This window comes from Balaenoptera musculus, chromosome 2 (genome assembly GCF_009873245.2).
Source record: "Balaenoptera musculus isolate JJ_BM4_2016_0621 chromosome 2, mBalMus1.pri.v3, whole genome shotgun sequence".
NCBI lineage: Eukaryota > Metazoa > Chordata > Mammalia > Artiodactyla > Balaenopteridae > Balaenoptera > Balaenoptera musculus.
In genome coordinates this window covers 84,096,182-84,120,606 of record NC_045786.1, presented here as the reverse complement: position 1 = coordinate 84,120,606, position 24,425 = coordinate 84,096,182, and the positions used below count along the sequence as shown (strand labels likewise).

Below are 24,425 nucleotides of genomic sequence, written 5' to 3'. Positions count from 1 at the left end.
ACACGAAGACCTGTATATAAATGCTCATAGCAGCTTTGTTTGGAAATCAAAAATACTAGAAAGAGCCCATATGTCTTTCAATGGGTGAGTGGCTAAACAAACTGTGTTACATCCATAGCGTGTAATACTACTCAGCAATAAAAGGGAACAAACTACTGATATATACAACAACAACAATAGGATGAATTTCCAGAGAATTATGCTGAGTGAAAAAAGCCAGTCCCAAAAGGTTACATACTGTGTGATTCCATTTATATAACATTCTTGAAATGACAAAATTATAGAAATAGACGACAGATTAGTGGCGGTCAGGATTAAGGAGAATGTAGGAGGAAATGCATATAAGAGTGACATGAGGATCTGGTGGTGATGGAAATGTTCTGTATCTTGACTGTATCCGTGTCAATATCCTGGCTGTGATATTGCACTATAGTTTCACAAGATGTGGGGACAACTGGATAGAAGGTACCCAGGATCTCTACACAGCACTTCTTACGACTGAATGTGAATCTACAATTATCTCAAAATAATAAGTTTAATTTTTAAATCCTTTTTAAAAACATAAAGAATAAAACAGGATGAGCATAAAATTGATCTCCAAAGTCTAAAATGTGAAATTTAGGGAGCACCTTTTATAACAACATACTGTATATTATTTAAGAAGATAATCTATTTTATATTTCTATATATTTAAGGAGAGTTTGAGTGAATTCACGGATCACCCATGACAGGTCTTTCTGAGAATTAGGGTTGCTCAGGATCCATCTCTGGCCTCAGAGACTGAGAGAGTAGAGAGCAGTCCTAATAGACCTGGAGTTAAAGTCTAGAAAACTTGCTCTGACCCTGTCTAGCCAATCCTCTCTTTGCCCTGGTGCCTCAATGACTGGCAGCAAGACTCCCAATAGGTTAAGGGAAGCCACGACTTCCTGGTGTCCAAAGGAGTTGCTGGCTGGCAATTTGGACTTTCTGGAAATGCGATCTCTCATTCAGGCCACTAAGAGATCATTCCCTATTTTAAAAGTCACAGGACACAAGTTGAAAATAACCTGAAAGAAAAACCCTCCTTTCATTCTTTATATTTTCAAATGAGAAGGCTATGGCCTCAGAGGTCCTACAACTTGCCTAGCCCTCCTTGACTCCATCACATAACAAGTATAAAGTTTCTCATAGGAAATACTGATAAAATGATATTGACTCCCTCTTAGCAGAACCACAGGTAGTGAATGCAAACATTTCACTGAGTTGGATTATTCTTCTGTTAGCAGGGCAGTTAGCAAAGTGATCTATCCAAATTTGTCTACCACACCGCGGGCAGGAAGTTCTATAGGACGGCAGAGCTGTTCCCTAGAACATCACTTAAAAAGATCAGAAATGAATTCTGATCATACCCAGCTACCCTTCATTTAAAACATTCTGCCGTCTTTAGTTGTGCAAGCTGTCTGGACATTATTAGTTCAGGTAGAGTCCGAGCCAATGATTTTAAAGGCTCCAAATGCCTCAAAAACCCTGATGAAAACATACCCTCCCTCTCACACCACTCTCATCCACCAGCTACTTGGGGGCTTTGTCCAATGTCCAAGTACCGTAGATGACCCCAAACCATCTCAGAGAGCACCACCCACATGTCTTGAACTTCAGCCTCTACCCTACCCTGGCCCACAAGACCTTACCACAATATTCCTCCCACCTCACTGCTAGCTTAAAGTCTATTAGGACCACAGCTTTTCCCTCTGATCTTGTTAACATCCTTTCTCCACATCTCATGATTTTTACTTGATTAAATCATTAGCAGCTCACACTATCATTGAAGACCTTTCCAGCTGGATACCCAGTTTTGCCATCTGGCAATATTTTCTTCCCCCAGTGGAGTGCAGTGTTGTTGGTGGGTTCAAGAACCAATCTGAGAGATGGTTCTATTCCCAACTTGATGTGGAGACTCCTTCCCCACCCCGAGGCTCTCTCTCCTCAGAGGCAGCCTGGAGGTCATCCTGATGGAGATGGAGACATCCGACATGTTCCCCAAAGTGCTGCCAGCTGAGCTCTCTACCTCTTGCTACTCCTCCAGCTCAAGTGCTTCTGATATGCAGAACTAACCTACCCTTGCTTGGAGGACACACATTTAAAACCAAGCTGAGATCAAGTAAGAACATGCTACACTCATTGCAATAAGTAAATGAGTCCCAGCCCAAGGGGGGAGTTTCTATCCCAACCTAAAACTGTCTGTATTTAGTGCTAGACTTTCTCTGTTTGGTTTCCACCAGAAGCAAATTCTGAGACAATAATTCAAATGTGAGTAGTTTATTTTAGAAGTAATTTCAGGAAACACTGGTAAGGGACTGGGAAAGTGAAAGAAAGCCTATAAAGTACATTATCAAGCCTATTCCTACTGTGGGCAACTAGGGCTCAATCCCACTAGGGAACTTCAGAAGGCAGTGCATAACACACTTCGCAGTTATGCAAAAGGAGAGGCAAGGAAGCATGGGCACTTATCCAACACTCTTCATTTGTCATTGGTTAAAAGGTGCTTCTAATTAATCCCCTCAGCCTTCCAGCTTGTCCTACATGCTCCATGGCCAGAAAAATGTTACAGAGCTCCCAGGCAGAGTCACTTGTGTCACCCATGAATGCCAAGGTATGTGAGTGGGCACCAAGAGGGTCTGCTACCATGCACTACTTGCCGCATCCTGTTAATTGGTTCATGAGAGCCACGGTTAAATGTGAGGACTCTTAACAGGTAATGCATCTTGACCCCGCGGAAGTCTCTACTTGCAATCGATGAAAGAGAATGTGCTTATTCCACAATACTCTCCTTAAAACCTTGTCAAAACCAGAACACACTGTAAGAGGAGTGTATTTTCCCGTCAGAAATGGGGAATGGAAAAGGAACCTAAGTTTTTGCCTTGGTGATGGTCAAGGTGTTGAGGGGCTATTTATATAGACATGAACTTTAACTTTTTTAACAACCAATGACTCACCTCCTTCCCAAGCCCCACATTTCCCCTAATTCACTGCTGAGCACCCTGCATTTCAAAACAAAAACCAATAGAACAAGCAAGCAAAGTCTCTGAATAATGAACAGAATGAACAAAGTGGTAAAATTCTGAAAGGGAAAATATGTTTGTGCTTCATGACAAATCATCCCCAATAAACTGCCATGATGACTCCTTACATTTTCTTCTTGCAAAAGCAGGGGTCTCAAGTTGTAAAAAGTGTTTAATCAGATTCATATTTCAGTACCACAAGGAAGAATGCTTAGTTTTCTTAAGCCAAAAAATGTTCATTAAACAATCATTTCATTGAGCATCTTTTATGGTGTTTACATTGGAGACACAAAAATGAATAAGGTGATACCTACACAGAAGGAAGCCATAATCTTTATGTTATTCATAGTAGTTATTTCCCATAGGTAATTTCCCTATAAAAAGTGAAGAAGGGAAATGAGAGCCCAGATTGAGGAAAGCCATTCCAAGTATTTTGGGCAGAACAGAGAAGGCAGATGTTCTAGTGAAAAAAAATGTATTGCAGGCAAGAGAAAAGCCAAAAGCAAATTTAGGAGAAAATAGGGCATAACCACATAAAATAATATTATATATAATGACATGTTATACTCACTGGATCTGGAACCACAGGAAGGAGCTATCTGACCAGATGGGCAAGTGCACATATTTGGCCTAGAACAAAATCCATCCCCACAGGAATGCCGGCAAATGGCTGTGAACAAAACCAGAGGTCTGTTAGCACATGGCTTCAGAGCACGGTGATTTACAGGGCCCTAATCCTCAAGTGAGGAAACCTGGCCTATCAGGTTCCTTGTTAACTTTGCCATCGTGACCTATGTGACTTTAGGCTTCAGATTTATGCATTTATAAAACAAATCTGTTGGACTAAATAAACTCTGGCTATAAGATTCGGCAACTCCCTTATCCGTATCAATGGTTCTCCAGCCTCTCTTTGCTTATTCCACAGCTCTCAATCTGTCAAAAAGCCCAGGATATCCTATAAAGGGAAAATAAAATAAACAAAAATCCTGTGTGTGTGTGTGTATACACACACATTGTTTTTATACTAACTTTAAGATGTAATAATATAAAAATTGTAGCAGTATTCTTGGGAGCCTATTTTATTATAAATGCTTAAAGTTTACCAATTTTTAATAAAAATACTGTGCCCTGCTAAGACTACTTCCCTAGATAAGACCCTGCCAGTTGAGAACATATGATCTATGGAGCAACTTGTATCCTACATTTAGTCCTGTTGTGAATTACATCCAAAGTCTGAGAGAAGATGTGTGAATCCACTTCGGTAGTACTGATCCTACAGTCAGGAAGCCATTCATCTTTTAGAGAATTATTAACATTTTCATGCCACCCAGAGACTAATATCATACTGGTACCAAATGCTCTGCTATTGGACTAAAGAATAAGTTCAAATGGTAAATGATTTATATTTAACAGAAGACCAAGATTTGGTCACTACTTTTTATACTCATAGGCTTGATCCTTTCCTTCAAACTCCTGAACAAACTTGCAAGGGCAAATGAAATGTACAAGGCCAAAAATAATACCCTTGATAGACAGTGCATTGAAACTTCAGAACAGCCTAGGATGGAGGTTGAAAACTATTAGGAAATAAGCTGTCAAAGGATCCTACAAACATTTATTTAATACCTGAAGTCAGCATTTCTCAGAGATTCTACAGAACACTAGGGAAAGGGTTTTGTTGTCAAGTTCATTTAGAAAACTCCAAATACCATTATATCCCTCTCTTAGTGAGTCAGTTTTGATCTTGAAGTAAACCACAATGTGCCAAATGAATAAGTTGCTTTTAGTTAAAATCAAGAATTGGGAAAGGGATTAACTTTTTCAGGTCACCAAGAGAATGCTGGTTGAAATAATCTCTTCTTCTCCACAGACCACTCTAGGCCAAATAAGAAGGGGGGTGAAGTAATTCCTTAGTGTCCTTTCAGCTCTAAATTTCCCATTAAACAAACGGAGTTTTCTGAAAACAAAAATTATTTCACAGGTATGATGACCGGAAAAGTTCATGGAGGACAGATGCCATAACTAACTTGACTTAGTATCGCCATTAAATAGCACCTTGTCTTGCATGTGATTTGTCGCTCAACATTTGTGGGGTATGATGAGAATCTGGGGCTTTGCCATAGAAGCAGAGTCGGTAGAGGAATCTCTGGTACCATCTGAGTTCTTCCTCTAGTCTTTTCACTCATCCTCATGTGATGCTCTATCTGCTTCCTCTCTCCTTTGTCTAAGAGTTAGATCTGCTTTTAGCCTCGATCACCCAAATTCAACATACAAGGTTTGGGTGGGCTTGTGGGTGGCCAACACAGTTAGAAATGACAGTATGGAAAGCAGCAATGATAAACTGTTTTTCAAAACCCCATCAAAGTGATTACATAGTCTATGCAGCCAGGCACAAGGTATGCCATGACATGAAACCTTGATCAAAGTATCCCTGTGGCTCTATTCCCTCTATCTCAGAAACATTCTAAAGGAAGTCATTGAATTAAAGTATAACAGTGGTTTGACCAAGTTAATATATTTCCCAAGCTGGATTCAGAGAAAGTAGGAAAATCTTAGAGCTGGAAGGCTCTGCTCTAAACATATTAATGGTATGCAGTTACAGAAGACCAAATACTAAGAATCACCATGCAACCAAAACAACAAAACAAGAACATGAAAAATGACAGACTATTTACTTACGGACAATACACTGATTTCCACCAGGTAAGGTCTTCCATCCAGGGCAACAGTAAGCATTATAACGTGATCCACAGACATTAGGTCTGAAACAAAAACAAAAAAAATTCAATCATGAGAATTCCATACTTTTTTTAAAAAAAAGAATATATGACCAAATAAAAGGAAAAAAATCCTGAGTTATTAGAACAGTATTAATCTTTGCAGACAAGAAAAGTAAACTCATGGGACTCAATGCTGGCTTAGTAGTTTGGGACATTTTAACATAATGATACCAATACGGATATGCTTAATATCACCTATGCATACAGCACATCAGGAAAATTAAAACCACAGGAACAAAATGCAGTGCTTTCTATCACAACGCACAGATATAAAAATTTATGGAGCCATATGAGACTAGTTTAAACAATAAATTTACCAATCTAATTAAGGAAAGTCATCATAAAATCTACTGCATGTAAGGTTTTATATTTCTATCCATTGAAGTTGTGTATATCTTTTCCTATGGCCCAGCTACCCTGTAAAACGTGACCACATTCTTCCTTTCACCAGAATTACAGGAATGCACACTCTGACATTAGTCAGAAAAAAAAAAAAAAAAGCCAAAACATGTAAATATTTCTTTAGCCAAAATTTGGAAACATAGTTGATACCAGCAGTTACAGGAAAACAAAGCCAATGTCACTCCGGCTTCCTTGTTTACAGTTCATCACATGTCTTGGAGCAAAGCCTCCATTCAGGATACATTCAGGATCCAAATGATCCTATTTAACAATTTAAGGGAGCAACTGGGTAAAGATCTAACAAATTTTCCACTGGAAACTAAGGCAGAGGGTATAACACACAGAGATCCAAAAGAAACATTCATTCATTTCATTTTGCCGCATCTGAGGGCCTAAACCTTGATGCCAGTTCCTCGAGTTCAGGGGCTGATAAGGCAGGTCAAAGGTTTTGCAATCAATTTCACAAACTAGGAGCTATTCCAAGGCTTGCTGGTATAAATACTGTAGTCCCATAAGTATAAGCCTTTAAGAACAACTGCAGAGCTAAAATGCATACCTGTATATGCATAGAACCCTCTTGCATTTCCTCTGAACTCACTACTTTAACCAAATGCAGGATTAGGAAGTGAGGTAAAGTCTTTGCCCTGTCCTGTACTCCCTTTACAGCCCCAGAGAACCTGGAATACTCTGCAGGGAAAAATGCACACTTCAGACCAACTGATGCCGAGGTCAGAAAAAGAAATAGAAAGAAGGATGGAAGAGCCAAGGAGAGGGCCCCAAATCCATACCCAACAGCCCAAGGCTTCTCCAAGGCTAGACAGAAAATGATTGGATAGAGGCTTAATATGTGCATGACGTTAGGACCTCTCTGAGCCTTAGTTTATTTCTCTACAACTGGGATAATGAAATGTCTGCCTTGTCCACATTATGTGTGTGTGTGTGTGTGTGTGTGTGTGTGTGTGTGTGTGTATCAGATGAAATAATGAACATGAAAAGCTTACATATGAAAAGGACAATGAAAACACACAGCAGCATCGTGGTGGAATCATCTTCTGACCTAAATTAGCTACTCAGCCAAAGGTACCATAAGAGATTAAGAAAGAGAGAAAGACTTTATTAGGAATTCTAAGCCAAAGGCTCTCAATTCTTTTTCCCTCCTGTGACAAAGTAGTGCCCCAAGCTTCAGTTCAGAGTGCCCAGAACTTCCTAGGGCAACTCAGAATCTTAGAAAGGGGAGTGAGAGGAAAAAGATAGGGTAGAAGGCTGGGGCAGGAGGACACGTAAGCTTCGTAAGAGTTCTCTCAATCTAAAATGACAATCCAGGCCAAAGTCAACCACCTCAAACCTTCCCCACCAACAGCCCATTACAACAACTCCACTGGATTCAGTCCAACCCCAAATCAAACCCTGGAATAACTTCAGAGGATCCCTGAGCCTTTGTAGGGTGTCTGCTGTTGGAGTAACGATGTTTTTCAGACAAAACTCAGGACATATTGTCTGACAAGAAGGAGTGTATTTATGGAGTAACAACACATATAACAGGGTAAAAAAGCTAAGAAAAAAAGAGTCCAGGATCAGTCCTATCAGCCCTGCAAAGCAAGATATTCAAAAGATTTTCCAAGATACATGAAAAATCACAATAATATAGACATTCTTTATTGCTTCCTCAACCTTTAGAATCAACCCACAGACAAAACATGAAAAATGTTACAATTTACAATGGTTACAAAACAAAATGTAAATGTTTTAAACCTTTATGTATCATAAATCAAGAAACGAGTTGGAAAGAAAGGTGTGGAAAGAAATAAAGCAACTGATCCAAGAAATAGAGGTTTAGATATATAATGTTTATAAATACCAAGTGATTATAAATACCAAATAATTATAGAATGGCTGAAAGTCATTCTATAATTATTTTAAAAATGGGAAGGAGAAGAGAGAGTAAAAGGTATAGATCTAAGTGAGCTATGTCCCTATCTTTCATGGCAAGAAGCCAATAGGTACTGTTTAAATCTAGACATAGAAGTACAAACACAGAACATGGTGTCACTGGCATAAATGTGAGAAGAACTAAAAACAGAAATGGTTAAAACTGGTTGCCTTAAGAGATGAGGATCTGGGGAAGTAGAGAGTTCTTTTGCTTTCTCAATTAATGCCCAACTATAACTGTTAATTTCTTAAATATGTGCTGTTATACTTTCATCATCATATTTTATTTTATTTTTTTCTTGAATTTTATTTAATTTATTTTTTTATATGGGAGATCCTTATTACTCATCAATTTTATACAGATCAGTGTATACATGTCAATCCCAATTGCCCAATTCATCACACCACCACCACCTCCTCCCACAGCTTTCCCCCCCTTGGTGTCCATACGTTTGTTCCCTACATTTGTGTCTCAATTTCTGCCCTGCAAACCAGTTCATCTGTACCATTTTTCTAGGTTCCAAATATATGTGTTAATATACGATATTTGTTTTTCTCTTTCTGACTTACTTCACTCTGTATGACAGTCTCTAGATCCATCCACGTCTCTACAAATGACCCAATTTCATTCCTTTTTATGGCTGAGTAATATTCCATTGTATATATGTACCACATCTTCTTTATCCATTCGTCTGTCAATGGGCATTTAGGTTGCTTCCATGACCTGGCTATTGTAAACACTGCTGCAATGAACATTGGGGGGCATGTGTCTTTTTGAATTATGGTTTTCTCTGGGTATATGCCCAGTAGTGGGATTTCTGGGTCATATGGTAATTCTATTTTTAGTTTTTTAAGGAAACTCCATACTATTCTCCATAGTGGCTGCATCAATTTACATTCCCACCAACAGTGCAAGAGGGTTCCATTTTCTCCACACCCTCTACAGCATTTGTTGTTTGTAGATTTTCTGATGATGCCCATTCTGACTGGTGTGAGGTGATACCTCATTGTAGTTTTGATTTGCATTTCTCTAATAATTAGTGGTGTTGAGCAGCTTTTCATGTGCTTCTTGGCCATCTGTAGGACTTCGTTGGAGAAATGTCTATTTAGGTCTTCTGCCCATGTTTGGATTGGGTTGTTTTTTTAATATTGAGCTGCATGAGCTGTTTATATATTTTGGAGATAAATCCTTTGTCTGTTGATTCGTTTGCAAATATTTTCTCCCATTCTGAGTATTGTCTTTTTATCTTGTTTATGGTTTCCTTTGTTGTGCAAAAGCTTTGAAGTTTCATTAGGTCCCATTTGTTTACTTTTGTTTTTATTTCATTACTCTAGGAGGTGGATCAAAAAAGATCTTGCTGTGATTTACGTCAAAGAGTGTTCTTCCTATGTTTTCCTCTAAGAGTTTTATAGTGTCCGGTCTTACATTTAGGTCTCGAATCCATTCTGAGTTTATTTTTATGTATGGTGTTACGGAGTGTTCTAATTTCATTCTTTTACATGTAGCTGTCCAATTTCCCCAGCACCACTATTAAAGAGACTGTCTTTTCTCCATTGTATATCCTTGCCTCCTTTGTCATAGATTAGCTGACCATAGGTGTGTGGGTGTATCTCTGGGCTTTCTATCTTGTTCCATTGATCTATGTTTCTGTTTTTGTGCCAGTACCATATTGTCTTGATTACTGTAGCTTTGTAGTATAGTCTGAAGTCAGGGAGTCTGATTCCTCCAGCTCCGTTTTTTTCCCTCAAGACTGCTTTGGCTATTTGGGGTCTTTTGTGTCTCCATACAAATTTTAAGATTTTTTTTTGAGTTCTGTAAAAAATGCCATTGGTAATTTGATAGGGATTGCATTGAATCTGTAGATTGCTTTGGGGAGTATAGTCATTTTCACAATATTGACTCCTCCAATCCAAGAACATGGTATATCTCTCCATCTGTTGGTATCATCTTTAATTTCTTTCATCAGTGTCTTATACTTTTCTGCATACAGGTCTTTTGTCTCCCTAGGTAGGTTTATTCCTAGGTATTTTATTCTTTTTGTTGCAATGGTAAATGGGAATGTTTCCTTAATTTCTCTTTCAGATTTTTCATCATTAGTGTATAGGAATGCAAGAGATTTCTGTGCATTAATTTTGTATCCTGAAACTTTACCAAATTCATTGATTAGCTCTAATAGTTTTCTGGTGGCATCTTTAGAATGCTCTATGTATAGTATCATGTCATCTGCAAACAGTGACAGTTTTACTTCTTCTTTTCCAATTTGTATTCCTTTTCTTCTCTGATTGCTGTGGCTAGGACTTCCAAAACTATGTGGTGACAGTGGACATCCTTGTCTCGTTCCTGATCTTAGAGGAAATGCTTTCAGTTTTTCACCATTGAGAATGATGTTTGCTGTGGGTTTGTCATATATGGCCTTTATTATGTTGAGGTAGGTTCCCTCTATGCCCACTTTCTGGAGAGTTTTTATCATAAATGGGTGTTGAATTTTGTCAAAAGGTTTTTCTGCATCTATTGAGATGATCATATGGTTTTTATTCTTCAATTTGTTAATATGGTTTATCACATTGATTTACGTATATTGAAGAATCCTTGCATCCCTGGGATAAATCCCACTTGATCATGGTGTATGATCCTTTTAATGTGTTGTTGGATTCTGTTTGCTAGTATTTTGTTGAGGATTTTTGCATCTATATTCATCAGTGATATTGGTCTGTAATTTTCTTTTTTTGTAGTATCTTTGTCTGGTTTTGGTACCAGGGTGATGGTGGCCTCATAGAATGAGTTTGGGAGTTTTCCTTCCCCTGCCATTTTTTTGAAGAGTTTGAGAAGGATGGGTGTTAGCTCTTCTCTAAATGTTTGGTAGAATTCGCCTGTGAAGCCATCTGGTCCTGGACTTTTGTTTGTGGAAGATTTTTAATTACAGTTATAATTTCATTACTTGTGATTGGTCTGTTCATATTTTCTGTTTCTTCCTGATTCAGTCTTGGAAGCTTATACCTTTCTAAGAATTTGTCCATTTCTTCCAGGTTGTCCATTTTATTGGCATAGAGTTGCTTGTAGTAGTCTCTTAGGATGCTTTGTATTTCTGCGGTGTCTGTTGTAACTTCTCCTTTATCAATTTTATTGATTTGAGTCCTCTCCCTCTTTTTCTTGATGAGTCTGGCTAATGGTTTATCAATTTTGTTTATCTTCTCAAAGTACCAGCTTTTAGTTTTATTGATCTTTGCTATTGTTTTCTTTGTTTCTATTTCATTTATTTCTGCTCTGATCTTTATGATTTCTTTCCTTCTGCTAATTTTGGGTTTTGTTTGTTCTTCTTTCTCTAATTCCTTTAGGTGTAAGGTTAGATTGTTTATTTGAGATTTTTCTTGTTTCTTGAGGTAGGCTTGTATAGCTATAAACTTCCCTCTTAGAACTGCTTTTGCTGCATCCCATAGGTTTTGGATCATTGTGTTTTCTGTCATTTGTTTTTGGTCACTTGGCTCTAGGTATCTTTTGATTTCCTCTTTGATTTCTTCAGTGATCTCTTGGTTATTTAGTAACATATTGTTTAGCCTCCATGTGTTTGTGTTTTTTATGTTTTTTTCCCTGTAATTCATTTCTTATCTCATAGTGTTGTGGTCAGAAAAGATGCTTGATATGATTTCAATTTTCTTACATTTACTGTGGCTTGACTTGTAACCCAAGATGTGATCTATCCTGGAGAATGTTCCATGCGCACTTGAGAAGTGTAATCTGCTGTTTTTGGGTGGGATGTCCTATAAATATCAATTACATCTATCTGGTCTATTGTTTCATTTAAAGCTTCTGTTTCCTTATTAATTTTCTGTTTGGATGATCTGTCCATTGGTGTAAGTGAGGTGTTAAAGTCCCCCACTATTATTGTGTTACTGTCGATTTCCTCTTTTAGAGCTGTTAGCAGTTGCCTTATGTATTGAGGTGCTCCTATGTTGGGTACATATATATTTAAAATTGTTATATCTTCTTATTGGATTGATCCCTTGATCATTATGTAGTGTCCTTCCTTGTCTCTTGTAACATTCTTTATTTTAAAGTCTATTTTATCTGATATGAGTATTGCTACTCCAGCTTTCTTTTGATCTCCATTTGCATGGAATATCTTTTTCCATCCCCTCACTTTCAGTCTGTATGTGTCCCTAGGTCTGAAGTGGGTCTCTTGTAGACAGCATATAGATGGGTCTTGTTTTTGTATCCATTCAGCAAGCCTGTGTCTTTTGGTTGGAGCATTTAATCCATTCACGTTTAAGGTAATTATCGATATGTATGTTCCTATTACTATTTTCTTAATTGTTTTGGGTTTGTTTTTGTAGGTCCTTTTTCTCTTGTGTTTCCCACTTAGACAAGTTCCTTTAGCATTTGCTGTAGAGTTGATTTGGTGGTGCTGAATTCTCTTAGCTTTTGCTTGTCTGTAAAGCTTTTGATTTCTCCATCGAATCTGAATGAGATCCTTGCCGGGTAGAGTAATCTTGGTTGTAGGTTCTTTCCTTTCATTACTTTAAGTATATCATGCCACTCCCTTCTGGCTTGTCGTTTCTGCTGAGAAATCAGCTGTTAACCTTATGGGAGTTCCCTTGTATGTTATTTGTCGTTTTTCCCTTGCTGCTTTCAATACTTTTTCTTTGTCTTTAATTTTTGCCAGTTTGATTACTATGTGTCTTGGCGTGTTTCTCTTTGGGTTTATCCTGTATGGGACTCTCTGCACTTCCTGGACTTGGGTGGCTATTTCCTTTCCCATGTTAGGGAAGTTTTCGACTATAATCTCTTCAAATATTTCCTCTGGTCCATTCTCTTCTCCTTCTGGGACCCCTATAATGTGAATGTTGTTGCGTTTAATGTTGCCCCAGAGGTCTCTTAGGCTGTCTTCATTTCTTTTCATTCTTTTTTCTTTAGGCTGTTCCACAGCAGTGAATTCCACCATTCTGTCTTCCAGGTCACTTATCCGTTCTTCTGCCTCAGTTATTCTGCTATTGATTCCTTCTAGTGTAGTTTTCACTTCAGTTATTGTATTGTTCATCTGTTTGTTTGTTCTTTAATACTTCTACGTCTTTGTTAAACAATTCTTTCATTTTCTTGATCTTTGCCTCCATTCTTTTTCCGAGGTCCTGGATCATCTTCACTATCATTATTCTGAATTCTTTTTCTGGAAGGTTGCCTATCTCCACTTCATTTAGTTGTTTTTCTGGGGTTTTATCTTGTTCCTTCATCTGGTACATAGCCCTCTGCCTTTTCATCTTGTCTATCTTTCTGTGAATGTGGTTTTTGTTCCACAGGCTGCAGGACTGTAGTTCTTCTTGCTTCTGCTGTCTGCCCTCTGGTGGATGAGGCTATCTAAGAGGCTTGTGCAAGTTTCCTGATGGGAGGGACTGGTGGTGGGTAGAGCTGACTGTTGCTCTGGTGGGCAGAGCTCAGTAAAACTTTAATCTGCTTGACTGCTGATGGGTGGGGCTGGGTCCCCTCCTTGTTGGTTGTTTGGCCTGAGGCAACCCAACACTGGAGCCTTCGTGGGCTCTTTGGTGGGGCTAATGGCGGACTCTGTGAGGGCTCACGCCAAGGAGTACTTCCCAGAACTTCTGCCGCCAGTGTCCTCGTCCCCACGGTGAGCCACAGCCACCGCCCGTCTCTGCAGGAGACCCTCCAACACTAGCAGGTAGGTCTGGTTCAGTCTCCCCTGGGGTCACTGCTCCTTCCCCCGGGTCCTGAAGCACACACTACTTTGTGTGTGCCCTCCAAGATTGGAGTCTCTCTTTCCCCCCGTCCTGTCGAAGTCCTGCAATCAAATCCCACTAGCCTTCGAAGTCTGATTCTCTAGGAATTCCTCCTCCCATTGCCAGACCCCCAGGTTGGGAACCTGATGTGGGGCTCAGAACCTTCACTCCAGTGGGTGGACTTCTGTGGTATAAGTGTTCTCCAGTCTGTGAGTCACCCACCCAGCAGTTATGGGATTCGCTTTTACTGTGATTGTGCCCCTCCTACTGTCTCATTGTGGCTTCTCCTTTGTCTTTGGATATGGGGTGTCTTTCTAGGTGAGTTCCAGTGTCTTCCTGTCGATGACTGTCCAGCAGTTAGTTGTGATTCTGGTGTTCTCCCAAGAGAGAGTGAGAGCACGTCCTTCTACTCCGCCATCTTGGTTCCTAATCCTTGCACCTTCTTTTCTAGGAAGATTTTCCAATCTTACCTTCACCTTTGGGAGCTCCTCTTCTGAGTTTCTAAAACACCCTCTATCATTACTTTTCATAGTACACTGTAATTTTTAGTTAACTTTCCTGTAGATTTTTAGTGCTTTGGGAGCAGGCATTTTATTTTTACATCTCTGTCTCCTGATACACAGTAGATTCTGGATTCATTCATTGAATGAATCATCATCTTTTATTTAAAGCAACAATTTTACTTTAAAAGTATGAACTTCTTATCTCATAAACAGGTGCTTTCTGCTTCATTAGAATGAGGCATTCACAGTTCCCTTTCATTAATTATCTCATTTTCATTTCACTGCATTTCTTAAAATTCTATATAATGTTGAATTATGATTTATTGTGTTTGCATGCTCTGACTTTTTTGAGTTTAATAACTTTGTCCTTTTTAATAAGTAATATATATATATTTTAATTAATTTATTTTATTTTTGGCTGCGTTGGGTCTTCGTTGCTGTGTGCGGGCTTTCTCTAGTTGCGGTGAGCGGGGGCTACTCTTTGCTGCGGTGCGCGGGGTTCTCATTGAGGTGGCTTCTCCTGTTGCAGAGCACGGGCTCTAGGCACACGGGCTTCCGTAGTTGTGGCTTGCGGGCTTAGTTGCTCCGAGGCATGTGGGATCTTCCTGGACCAGGGCTCGAACCCGTGTCCCCTGCAGTGGCAGGTGGATTCTTAACCACTGCGCCACCAGGGAAAGCCTAATATATTATTTAATTTCAACCAACATCGTCAAATGACAATTGCATTAATCTCGTTACCATTCATTCTTCAACAACACTAAATACTACTATGTCTTGTGGCTTAATGCAAAGTATTAGAAAGATGTAAGATTTCTCCTCTGCTGACTTTGGTTTTGAGAACTGCAAACTAACAGAACATGTTCAAACAAGCTGGGTGGCATCTGTTCTACTTACACACAGAAAAAAACACCTATAATTCTAGAAATAAATGAATGTCTTTCATTCATTTATAAGTTGGAAAGTTCTAAGATATGTAAAGTCTAAAGTAGACGAGTTGGATGATTTCCATTCTAAAAGATTTTACTCTAAGGTTTCAGCATGAAAATCATTAACAAAGAAGACAAATCATTAATGGAGTTACTTTTTTGTGTAAATCAAAGTGTAGCAATTGTACCTCTTCTTCTTCCTTTTCACTTCATCAGCCATACCTACCAACCCACCACCAAAAAAAAGTCAGAGATAAAGCTCCATTCAAGTGGCAGTGGTATTCCGCAAATTAAAGGTAAAATTCAAAGGGAAAAGATATACTAAGTGCTAAAGATACGTTATTTCATCGTCATAGAAACTCTTCGAGCTAAACCTTATTATTACCGTTTTAACAGTAAGGTTGAACAAACTAGCCAAGGTCCCATAGCTTGGAAGTAGAGAATGGAGATTTAAACTCAGGAAGTCTTATTCTAGAGTACACTGTCTTAAGCCCTATGTTAAGGCAAAGATGTATTTAGGGGACAAGATGATATTCACCCAGTAGCATTCATGGTGGCATGGATAAAAAAAATCACAAAATGTCCATCAACTGACCAAAGATTAAGCATAAACGGTTTTTACCTGTATCTTCATAGTTTATGGGGGAAGGGGAAAATATGTTTAGATTCCACTTTACTGCTATACATTACATTTTTTTCAATTACTAAGTCTTTGTCTGTAACTTTTCTTACCAGTTTCTTTGAATGTTGTGCTCTGCAATAAGCCAACTCCAATCACTCTGGGGGCTGGGTGAGCCTCAGCAGGCTGGATATTTGGATCCAGTTCAGACACAGCACTCAGAGATTGTGTGGGCTAGCTAAAGCCCCTCTCAATGGAGCAAACAGCTGGGCTCTACCACGTCTGACCACATCATTGCAAGAATTAGCCTCAGTGCAAGACGTCTGCAGTGTGTCCACATTCCTTAGCCAACTCACTTCTGCGAGTCTGGCCTGTCTTTCAGCAAGAGAGCCTTTCTGCTTCCTATCCCAAGTGCAAACTCCTTTTCAGACATGACCGGGGTAATAAAGACAAATTCAAGGGGCTCTTATTTCATATGCATGAGTTTCTCAGCTTGTGAAGTGATAAAACCTTGGGCAAGGAGAATAACAAGCATTAGGTAAAGGTTAATGAGATGGACCCTGCTCTGTGAGTTGCCTGCTTTTTTGACCTTTAGGCAGAAAAGTTATGATTTAGCCCTCTTGACTATAAGCGTGGAGGGGTATCAAAAAGCATATGCCTCCCACATAATGATGGGTGCCCATATGCCCATGTAACATGCCTCAAGGTAAACATCCTAATATCCCACTGTTCCAGAGTTTAAAAATAATCATAACTTTCACTGTCAAAAATGAGATAGATAATGAAGAAACTATAAAACACAAATGAGCTACATATATTGTGAACCACACATCGTTAGTTTATTAGTTCTTTGACAAATTTTATCAAGGTAAAAAGAAAAACCATGAGTGCTACCCAATAAAGGGATCCACTGCTTCAATAAAGTTTGCGAACACTACCCCCTTATTTTATTTCCTGTATTCTGGCCCTCCTCACAGCCGAAGGCAGAGGTCACATCTCCCAGCAGTGATCTGAACACCACATGTGACTGTTCCAGCCCATCTGCCAGTCACAACAAGTCGAGAAATGAAACTTCAAACCCCGGTAGTGAAGACAGCTTCCATGGCCTCCTCAAGCTTCAGCCGGGCCCTCCAGACCCAGGGACTCATTTCTGGATTGTCTGAGTCAACACTGGCTGGGACACAGACAATCCTGGCTTTCTCCTTTGAAGACTCAAGCCAGCCAGCCAGCCCCTCTAACCTACCTCATGCAGTTTTTCTTAATTAAAATGATCTCAAAAAGGAACAAGAAGAAGAACCATTTGCAGGAGCTTTATCCCCTTCTTGCTCTCTCCCATCTCTGGTAGACTGGTGTCTCCATTATCCTTTCCTCCAAAGTCAATGTCTGTCTGTTTCTCAAGACTTCCTTCCCTCCCTCCCTCCTCTTCTCTTCCCTCCTTCCTTCCCTTTCTTCCTCCCCCTCTCTTTCTCTCTTCAGTTCCTACTATCAGGACATCTAGAATCAAATGTTCTGTTACTACCTCAAACTCAAGGTATCCAAGATCACATAACTTATCTTCCTGTGCAGTTAGTAAGTTCACTGCTGAGCACACAACAGGGCACATGAATAATCATCTTGTCCACCAGCACAAAGCCGCTCAACAATATTTAGTGAGAATCTATTATGTGTTAGGCAGTGTGTTAGATAAATAAAAGTGACTAAGACAAGTATACCTAACACCCAGACCTAACACTTGGTTTCTGATATCATTCTCCAATAAAAGGAACCAGGGCTCCTGGGAAACATGGCTGACTCCAGGACTGGGCAAGAAATGTACAAGGTGAGTCTGGAGCATCTTGTGGCGACAGAAAGTAAAGAAAGTAAGAAAGTGCCAAACAAAGAAACAAATACCCACAATGATGGGGACATGTCAGGGATACAAGAGCCAAATCAAGAGCTCCCAGTGGCCAAAGCTAGCACCATTTAAGTAACAAAATAACAAAAGTAGTATTGGATTATAACCCAAAGTATAAAATAAATGTCCATCAGTCCAGACTGGTAAATAAATGATTGAATAAATAAATAAATGGGAGAAAAGAGAAATCTCTTGTGCTGGCAAATTCCAAATAATTTATGTAGATACTCTGCCTTCAAGAAGGTGATGCATAACTCCCTATGCCTTAAGTGTGAGCTGTGCATAGTGACTTCCTTCCAAAAGAATCCCAATTAAGGGATAATCTACAAAATTCCTGACCAACGGTCCTCAAAACTGTCAAGGTCATCACAAATAGGGTAAGTCTGAGAAACTGTCATAGCCTAAGAAGATATGATAACTAAATGTAATGTGGTATCCTGGATGGGATCCTGAACATAAAAAAGGACATTCAGTTAAAAAATCAGTTAAGCTGAATAAAGAATGGACTTCAGTTAACAAAAATATATCAATATTGGTTCATTAACTGTAATAAATGTATCAAACTAGTATAAGAGGCTAACAGCAGAGGAATTTGTGTCCAGGATATATGGGAACTCTCTGTATTATCCTCGTGATTTTTCTGTAAATCTAAAACTCTTCTAAAATTAAAAGTTTATTAAAAAAGTAAAATAACAATAATATTTTTACCATGCAATTATAATTAAACTGTTAATTCTCCCAAAACTGACTAAGACATAGTCTTTGCTCTCGAAAGAAGATGGACCCGTATGCAAAGCCTGTCAATATGACAGGTAAAACACTGACATCAAGGTCTGCCTGGGGAGCTAACGGAGCCCAGAACAAGGGTGTTTAGCCTCGTCATCCAGGGTAAGCATGGAAGGGGACTCTCTGAATTATAACTTGATGTCTCCCAGTTGCTAAGAGGGGTCACTAGTTTCATTTCATCTCACTGCTGAAACTACTCTTAAATTCTCTAACTCCATAAGTAAATCCCTTGTCCAAATCCTGGTGTTTTCACTGTTGGACTAATACTACATTCTGTTTTTCCTGGCTTCCTAGTTCCTCTCTACTCTGTTAGGACAATGGAGCTAAGCATGTTTTCATGTTCACCATGCTTAATTCTGCTCTCCTCTGATCCAGAGATGGATCTTTACTCTCTGTAAAATGTTAAACATCTCACTATTAGCTTCAGATCCCCACCAGGTAGGCCTGTCTTACCTGCCCACTCTCATCACCATCAACTTCCACCCTCCTGCCCTACTCCTTCTCTTCGCCAACTCAGTTGTCAGTCAGGCACAAGCCCCCTCCTCCGACACACACACACACACACTAAATCTAAACTCTTCTTCCATCTTTATACTAGCTCTTCTATCTTTCCCTTTTAATGTATAATTCCATCCCCCCTCCCCCCGCAGAGTGTTAATCCCTCCTCCCTGATTAATCCCACCATGTTTCAACCCACCAACACAATTCCAGACACACTTCTCATAAACGTACACATGCTCTATTACAATTATATACTTTAAATAATTCTATGTCTAGAGTCTCATCTGTGAAACCTGCCCCCAGCCCCTCTGATCCCAGTCTAATAGTTTTTCAAGCAGAGGAACCATGCTTGTTATGCCTAGAATATCTTGGAGTCCATTTAGAACCACACAAGATAACACTGACTAAATGCCTTAGTAAGTACAAAGCACAATTAACAAAGATGAACTTTGGTGTCATAAATAGGCCATCTGTAAATGCCACCAACATGGAGAACTAATAGTGAGAACTATTTGTTAAAAATGAACCTATTTAAGGGAAGAATATTTCATGCTTATTTGAAAGGTTATAGACAGTTAAACAGTAATGCATAATGGTTTCATGCCTTGGTTATTTTGCTGATATTCTGATCATTAATTTATTCTAATCAGTGAAGTTATCAATGTTTATAACTCAGGAATCAATATATTTCCTTCGAGAAAATACAAAACCAGTGTAGAGAAAACACTCATATATAAATATCTGATTCTACTTATTTATTTAGCAAAAGAAAATCAAAAATCCCAAAGGCAACTCAACTCAACAAAAGTTTTAAGTGTATTTTCTTAGGGCAGGTTGTTGCGACTGATCAAAGTCATCGATGGAGCCAGAATGTGTGGCCAATTCCAAAAGACAACCATCACAAAGCTCACCAGGCAGCCTTGAGAGGTTCCTCCAGATGTGCTGCTTGAACGGAGGCTTTTCCCACGGTGATCAGGGTAACTCAGCACCGGACAGCACAGAGAGGGTGTGGCCTCCACAGTTTCATTTGCTGTATACCCTAAGTTGTGTTTTTGTGGGAATTTTGTGTTGATCAGAAGCAATAGCTCAAGAACTTAAGAGCCAAAGAATTTAGGTCACCATATCAGGGACACACACACACACACACACACACACATACACACCCTCAGCCTTTCTTAGCTAAGGAAACAGAGAGCTGCCAAGGCAGTTCCCCAAATTCGGGAGGTCATTTTGGAGTGGCGGCCAACTTAAATCCTGTTGGAATCTTTTATAGGTGACTGGAACGTGTGCATGTGTGTGCTTTTCTTTGAAATAAAAAAGGAAGAACTTAAAGCCACAGGGTGCACTGGAACAGGAAACCAGAGATTGAACCATGAAGACCAGAAGCACATGGATGTGTGCAGCAAGTCCTAATCCCACTGATACGTGGGGCACTTTCCGCCTCTGGTACTGTGGATTGCACAGTACTGAGAACACAAAAGTCTGCGCAGACTACTAAATCACCTGTGCGGCCTCGTAAGCTTCTAAAGGCAATGGTTTGACTAACTCGCTGCCGTAGTAAACTTGCACTAGACCTACTTCTCTCTAAAGCAAGGGATCTTTGTCTGGCCCGTTGGCATCACACCCCTAGCTGGGTGTACAAAAGGGACTCCCATCTAAACATGGGGAGAGGTGTATTTGTTTATGAAGTTGAAACTTTACTATTTGATTCTATAAGGATGAGGAGGGATTTCCTCAAAACAGACAAAAAAAAAAAAAAAAAAGTGTGTCTCAAAATTGCATCTCTCCAGCCTCTACGAGGATTTAACCAGCGGTATCACATAAACCCGTGATCCCTCTAAAGAACTGCTTCCCAGAACTCTGCAATCCCTTGGATTTACCTATGAGTTCAAGACTAGCGTGATATTGTCTTAGACTGGGAGATCTGCTCCACTTACTCAAGCCAAAGCTATACTGTACTTTTGTAAAGGGTGGGCAAAATTCTAGAGATGACTGAAATACAAACAAAGTAAGCAGGTGATCCAGAACAGGCAGGCCCAGGATGGTGTCTATGGAACTCACTGCTCCCAAGCTCCAACTGGTCCCTTTCCACCTCTTTACCACCCACAGAAGAAACAGGGGATTGAAACCATGACTCTCACCACTTCCCAGAAGTTCTCAGACCAAGAGCTCTGTCCAGGGAGATAATATCTTCTGAATGTACCGGCAGCCCCAGGAAAAGACAGGAAAACCGGCCAATGGGGTCAGGCTTAGGCGAAAGCATGGCATCCTTCAGGAGTCGGGAGTGCAGGGTGATTCAACACTCCAGTTCCAAGGAGTGGCAGCTCCCAACTGACAAACAGGTAGGGCTCCAAAATGTCACTTCTATACTGGTATTTAGAACTTGGAATGGCTTTTCCAATAGAAACAATGTTAATAGGTGGTGGTTTGGTCCCCTGTCTAGCCAAATAGCAGCCTCTCAGCTACATTATCAGCTAAATAGGCTATTGTAGGCTGGTCTGGGAACCTGACCACAGACTTAAAATGCTGTTTTTATGGGAAAACACATTCCACGGCAGGCAACCAGAGGAAAAATTGGCCACTCAAACCCATGGTCCCTGCAGCCATAGCAAGCTGCCCGGTGAGCTGTGAGAACCAACCACCTTAAACCCAGGCCACTCCAGAGTCCTGAGAGGGCAGCCAGAATGGAAGCCTTCCCAGCCCCAGGCCCAGTGCCATCCCCCACCCCCAGCAAGAGCCCATTAGGGCCAATACAGGATATCCCTAAGTCCATAAATCAGGAACTTAAAAAACGGGGAGTAACTGGATATGCTAATCCTCAACGTACCTGAATTATTCTACAAACCAGAAGATCCTACCTCACCAGCAACTATGATATAAAATCAGGACCCAGGACTAGTTCACAGACCAAAGGGTTCCATGAGCCATTTCCAAAAAGAGCGGCTTCCAAATGAAGCGAGGGAGCAGGTCGGTTTTGAACTGTATTTAGTGGCTTCACTCTTGTATTCAAGTTATTTGAGCGTTTCAGATCCCCTGGAACTGAGTAATTATCCTCTCTTTTAGAATGTGAGCTCTTTAAAGACAGAAAGTTCAGATTTATCTTTACAAGCCCAGCACCTCACACAATACCTGCATCTTAAATGGTAAATGAAGGTTTAGGATTTCAAATGTACTTCCAATTAAGACAACCTAAGTTAGAGAGAATTCTGCCAGAGTGGTGAGGATTTCATTTAACAAAAAGATAAATATGTTTATAAGAAATTAAATGATAAAATAAAGGGATGAAAAAGATGATTTCTAATAAGAAATCAATGTCATTTCATCCACATTTTTAAGTTTAAAAAATTAAAATGAAGAATCAAATACATAACAAAAGACACACATAAATGGAATTCATGGGGTATGACAGTAAAATTTTTCCATGTTTCTGATGGATCATTTAGAAATATTTTACAGCTTCAAAAGCTTTGGAGATCTTTTATCTCAAACTCTTATTTCACAAGTGTCAACAGGCAATGGGTCTTTTAAAAACATTTCTCTAGGAAACCTTATCATCAGAACAGAGGCAACACTGTTGCTAAGGAACAACAAAAAAAAGAAAAATAAATCATTGATAGAATTTAAGTTTCTAAAAAGGCAGAGGAAGCTAGTTAATGGCATGTGGTAGTTAAGATTATTTCACAGAAATTAACAATTCACAATATTAGGAATTAAGAACTTGAAGTTTTTTTTTTTTTAAGCTTTGCAATTGAGGTAAGTTTGTAAGCATTTATTTCTAAACTTTTGGATATTGGAACAATTTTAATAAAAACAGTCTAATTTAAATTTGAGGGAATCTGAATCACGAATTTATCTAGTCCATATGAAATCACCATGTAGAATAAAAATAATAATTAGCAATGTTTAGAGAGCTTTATAATTTACAAAATGATTGTGTGACTCTTCCCCAAAATCCTATCAAGAATATGCGGGGGCTTCCCTGGTGTTGCAGTGGTTGAGAATCTGCCTGCTAATGCAGGGGACACGGGTTCGAGCCCTGGTCTGGGAGGATCCCACATGCCATGGAGCAACTAGGCCCGTGAGCCACAACTACTGAGCCTGCGCGTCTGGAGCCTGTGCTCCGCAACAAGAGAGGCCTCGATAGTGAGAGGCCCGCACACCGTGATGAAGAGTGGCCCCCGCTTGCCGCAGCTAGAGAAAGCCCTCACACAGAAATGAAGACCCAACATAGCAATCAATCAATCAATCAATCAATCAATCTTTAAAAAAAAAAAAAAAAGAAAAAAAAAGAATATGCGTTGCTGTGCTCATTTTCAGATGAGGAACCTGAAAGTCAGGGAAGTGAAGTAATTGTTCAAAGGCTACACAATGGAAACATGTCATAAATCACTAATTAAAAACCAAAAGAATTTATTAATAAAACATTCCAAGGCTAGTACTAAAGATTTTTAGATTAGAGATTGGAAAAGATGTTTCCATAAATACCCCAAAGAGAATGTGTTCATTTATATAAACTCATCTGTGCATAATTTTTTGTGCTCTGGTTTTCTTTTCTTAGGTCTGCAAAAAAAAATTTTAAGCAGATCTCACAAAGTATATTGGAGAAGGAAAGCAATGGTAAAAGGAATACATTTTTAGGAACATTCACTCCTACAGACTGGTACTTCTGTTTCTGAAAGTTTCTACATGGTGAATATCCTGCCCTGTTCCCTCTGGTAAAAAATATCTCTCAGCTCTTAACATGTTCAGTGTCTGGGGAAGTGGTGGATGGGGAGCAATGCAGAGATTCAAAATGTGGATAATTCAACACCTACTCATAGCTGCTACTGGAATGTGTTCTGTGTATACACTTGAACACAGGTACATCTTGTCTTCTGAAAAGTAGCTTCAAGCAAACCCATCAGGTCATGCAGGCACTATCTGACCTGGCTTAGGAAGACAATAAGCTGCACAAAGGCCAGGGTGACCCAGATGATGTTCTAAAAAACTCTCCAGATTCACGTCTCTATGACTTAATTCAGAGGCTGCTGGCACGCTGCCCATTACATGGAGAAAGTGGCAACTCTCATCCCAAACACCAGCACAGCTCTTTCCTGAAATCCAATCTAAAAGATATCCCTCTCAGCCTGAGTCATGCCAGCAGTGTCTTCTCAATACCTTTTGGGCTCCGGAGAAGGTGTGACAGTAATGGTGTTTCATCATCAAGCAGAGTGGGTGCTAAATACTAGCCAACACTTGCACATAGTGACAGCCTCTGAGAAGGAGCTGCTGCTGGCACATCCACCCCATTCTACCTCTTAACATACCTAAAAGGTTT

At 39.6% G+C, this 24,425-nt stretch overlaps 1 protein-coding gene across 1 annotated transcript in view; it reads right to left on the bottom strand.

Annotated features, from left to right (window-relative positions):
• The window catches only part of FBN1 (fibrillin 1), a 252,818-nt gene that overhangs the window by 210,542 nt on the left and 17,851 nt on the right, over positions 1-24,425 (bottom strand). Inside the window, exons 3-4 of the mRNA XM_036841971.1 lie at positions 5,721-5,803; positions 3,613-3,711 (exon numbers count right to left, since the gene is read on the bottom strand). Of these exons, the coding sequence (XP_036697866.1) occupies positions 3,613-3,711; positions 5,721-5,803 (182 nt within the window). The remainder of the gene's footprint in view (positions 1-3,612; positions 3,712-5,720; positions 5,804-24,425) is intronic.